At 73.2% G+C, this 4,098-nt stretch overlaps 1 protein-coding gene across 1 annotated transcript; it reads right to left on the bottom strand.

Moving 5' to 3' along the window:
- Positions 1-3,726: 3,726 nt before the first annotated feature.
- MNEG_4809 (hypothetical protein) lies at positions 3,727-4,068 on the bottom strand (the record flags this gene model as incomplete). Its single annotated transcript, XM_014046710.1, has 1 exon — positions 3,727-4,068. A coding segment is annotated over one exon (342 nt), but the record flags the coding sequence as incomplete, so codon positions are not given.
- Positions 4,069-4,098: the final 30 nt, after the last annotated feature.

Here is a 4,098-nt window from a genome sequence, read left to right as displayed (position 1 = left end):
AGGTGGGGTCCGGGTTTGGGAGGTGCGGTTTGGCAACATTTGGCATTGCGGAGGCGGAATGGCAGGGGCAAGCGGCGCGCGCAAGTACAGCGAGGGCGTCAGGGTGGGGACAGGGATGGGAAAGGGGAAAGCACATTAGGGGCGCTCTGAGTGCTGGCGGGGCAAAGGTGGCACTGGCGCCGACGCGTGGTGAGCGGAGCTCCCCGGGGCGCCGGGGTGGCCGGCTGGCGCAACGTCGCCTAGGCGCGCGCTCCCTGCGCCGCTGCCGGCGACAACGCCGCCGCCGACCCGACTCCTTCCGCAGCGTCCCGCGCGTGTTCATCGGCGGCAAGTTCATCGGCGGCGGCGACGACACCGCCGCGAAGGCCGCCAACGGGGAGCTGCAGGTGCTGCTCAAGGACGTTGGGGTGATCTGAACCCCTCGCTGTGGGGGGCGGAGATCTGACCAGATCTGGCTGTGAATGACATGAGGAGCGGCCGGTGCGTAGGACTGTATTTGACTTGGACTGCTGACTGATAGTCGGGGGCCAGCCACGTGCCGTGTGTAACGAATGCGGCCGCCGGGCCGGCGCGTAGGCGTGCAGTGCAGGGCGCATACATCTGTGTGACAATGGCACCGCCGGCCTGCCTCACCGGTGCCAGTTGCTTGCGTTCTCGGCATTGTAACAAGGGCCCCTGCTTCTTACCAGGCACGCCTGGCGGATGCCTCGCACGCGGCGGCACGGACGCCGACCCCTGTAAAACCCACCTCACTGCACACTACGCAACGCGCGATGTTCCGCGCCGGCAGCGCTCCCGCTCGCTGCAATGATCAGCGCAGCGCCAACCCGACCACCGTCCGACCACGGTCCAAAACACAGCTGGGCGCCCACAAAGCCAAGCTGGTCGGAAGCACATTTTCTGATCTTCGGCTCTGCGAAGCTCGCCAGCTGTCAGGGGGGTTGAAACGCTGGCACCTGCGCGCCGCGCCGGCCTCGGCTCCAGCCGCCTGCATGCCCCTGAGCAGCGTGAGCTCGGCCACGGCGAGCTGTCCTGCGCGCCCGGCGAGACTATCGCACGGCGCCCGTTTCCAACCAAAGGCTGCGTACTGTCGTCCTGCGCAAGTGCGGGGCAAGCCTGAGAGGCGCGGATTCAAAGTTTGTTACAGATTGCGGGGACGATGGGCGCAACGACAAGTGGGGGCTGTATCAAGGTCACACGTTGGGGGGTTCTGGCGGCGCCGGGGCGGCGGCACAGGGGGCGGCGGGGGGAAGGGAAGGCACAAAAAGTTGCGCCCCTGTAACGGGGCTTATTGCTTCCCGCCCCCGCCGCCGCGGCCGCCGCCACCGGCCCGGCCTGCGCACCACGGGTGGCCCGGGGAACGCGCAAGAATAACGCTCTGCTGGGTGGTCAAAAGCAGTGCGGTCGGACGCGCTGGCCACACACGCAGGCACGCACAAACAATCACACACGCACACACGCACGCGCAGGCACACAACGCAAGGGATGGGCGCCGCGCGGCGCGGGCCCCGGGCGCGTCGCACGATATAGCTCTTGGTCGGCAGCGCCGCACACGGGGCGCAGCCGCGGCCGCCTGGACGGGCGTGTGGGGCGGCGGCACACTCCCTGTCGGCCCGCGTGGGCCGCGGGCGCTCTGCAAGCCTCGCCGTTTTTTGGAGGGGGGTTGGGCGCCGCGTGCGCCCTCCACGCACACCATGAAAAAGGGTACGGGGGCGGGGGCGGGAAAAGCCCGGTGTGTCGTATGTGCCAACGGCGGCAAAACGCGGCCGGCGGGCGACGCCGCCGGGGCCGCCGCGGCGCGCGCGGCTGCACCCGCCCGTACCCAGAGGCCGGCGCGTGGAGCGGCCGGCAGCAGGGCGAAGGCGAGCGCGGGCGCGCGGCTTGCGGCGGGGCCGCAGGAAAAGGGGGCCTCCTGCCGCGGGCGGGTGCCCCCCACGCACGCCCCACCCAGTGACGGAGAGGGTGGGCGAGAGGGCACCCCAAAACTGGCGGCGCCAGGCACCAGGCGCCGGCCGCGGCGGGGCAGTGCCGCGCCGCACCCGGCAGCTCTGCCAGGCGCCGCCTCCAAAAAGGGCGCGCCCGCCGGGGCGGGCAGGGGCGCGCGTGCGAGGGGAAGTCTGTGTGGTGGGGTTTGCGCGGGGGCGGCGGGTCGGCAAGTCCAGGGGATGTGTAGGGCCGTCACCCCCAGAGCCGATGCGTCGCTGTTCGTATCGGCTCGTGGGGCGGGCCGGGGCGGCCCTGTGTGGCCGCCCCTGCGCGGCGGCCTGGATTGGCGGCAACGCCGCGCGAGGGCCGCTCCGGTCGGCGCCGCGGGCCGCAGGGGCAACGGTCCTGGCGGCAGGTGGGGGCGGGGGTTGCACGCTGAGCGTGGGGCACAAAATACATATGAGATATGACTTATCGTATCGCGTGATAAAGCGAGGCAAAACCCGGCGCGCGCCCAGGCGCCCGGCGCGCCCGGAGCGCGCGGCGGCCGGCCTGCCGGGCCGCCCGCGGCGCCGCCGAGGCACGCAGCGGTCCGGGTCGCAGGCCGGGGGGGAGGAGGGGGGCGGCGCCCTCCCGAGGCAGCCTGGTGATGCAAGCTGCTGCGCCCGCGGCCGCGGGCTCGGATACGGGCGCCGCGGCCGCCGCGAGATCAGTTCAAATCAGGACGACTGGGAAAAGGGGGCTGCCCGTATGCGGGGCCACGAGCAAGGGGAGCGCAGAGCGCGCCGCCGCCGCTCGGCCCCCCGCGGGTGTGCGGCCGCTAGACACACGCATTCGCCGACAAGCCATCCTGGCGCACGTGCGGGCGGGGGGCGCCCGGCCGGGCGGGCTGGGGTTTGGGGGGGTCCGCCGTGGCGGACGCGCGCGCGCGGATCGTAAGCAATAAAGGAAAGGCGACGAAAGGGGGCCCCCCGAAGCTGGCGCGAAGGGTGGCAAGGAGGGCAGCAGGACCGCCTCCCTGCCTCTCGCATTTTCCGCTCAGGCGAGGGTGGTGCAGAGCGGGGCGGACAACAGCCCGTCAGCACAAGGGCCTCAGTCCCTGTGGCTTCGATGCGCCCGCGCCGCCGCCGCCCAGCAAAGGACCCCGCGCGCGCGCATGCGCGCGCCGCGCCGATCGCCGCGCTGCGGCAGGCGAGGGGCCCGGGGCGCAGGGGGCCGCGGCGCGCCGAATGGGGGCGGCGCCGCGCAGCCCCCGCGCCGCCGCGCTGCGCCTGGCGGGCTGTCGCTTGGTGATACAAAGAGAGAACGCACACGCCTGCGCAATATGGCCGGCCAATTGTCAAAGGAACCACTAGCCTAGCAAACAGACCGATGCGCCCGGGCCCGCCGGCCGGGCGCGCCCGCCGGCCGCCGGCCGCGGGCCGAATGTTGAGGGGGGGGGGAGAAAAGCGCAACGACGAGGCACCCAGAGGGCGGACGCCGCCGGCAAGGGCGCGGGCCATGCGCCTTTTGCCCCCGGCCGGGCGCGGCAGATTCGCTGGCGTCCACAGATAAGCGGCGCGCCTGGGGCCCTGCATCGAATCAGAAAAAGCAGGGCCCCTGGAGCGGGGTGGCGTGACAATAGCCGAGAAAGATAAGCTGCGGCGGCCACGGGGAACATGCAGCACGCGCAAACGCACGCGTCCCCCCCTCGGCCGCCGCCGCCCGCGCCGTATCTGACGGCCCGTGCGCCGCGGCCCCAGCTGAACCTGCGTGCAGGCCGGCCGGCGGCCGCGCGGAGCCGCCGCGGGCGCGGGCGCGTCACGTCGCGATGTAGTCGAGACCCTCCCCCTCTGCCGCGGCCTCCAGCGCTGCGCTCGCGCTGCTGAGCGGCAGCAGGCTGCTCCACAGGTCCAGGCTGGCCGTCGCGTCGCAGCAGTCCATGTGCGACATGACAACGGGGTCGACCCCGCTGCTCGCGCGGCTGCCGCGGCTGCCGCCGCTCGCGCTGCTCGCGCCGCCGACGCTGCCGCCGCTGACGGAGGCCGCGCCGCTGCCGCTCCCGCTGCCGCTCCCGCTGCCGACACGAGAGGAGGAGCTGCGGGGCGTCGCCGCCTCGCTGCCGCTGCCCGTGTCGCCCGCGGCGCACGCGGCCGGCGCCGGCTGCGCGCGTTGATGGTGCCCGCGCCGCGC

Source organism: Monoraphidium neglectum (assembly GCF_000611645.1).
Source record: "Monoraphidium neglectum strain SAG 48.87 unplaced genomic scaffold scaffold00686, whole genome shotgun sequence".
NCBI lineage: Eukaryota > Viridiplantae > Chlorophyta > Chlorophyceae > Sphaeropleales > Selenastraceae > Monoraphidium > Monoraphidium neglectum.
Note: the sequence above shows the minus strand (reverse complement) of the source record. Positions and strands in the feature narration are given on the sequence as shown.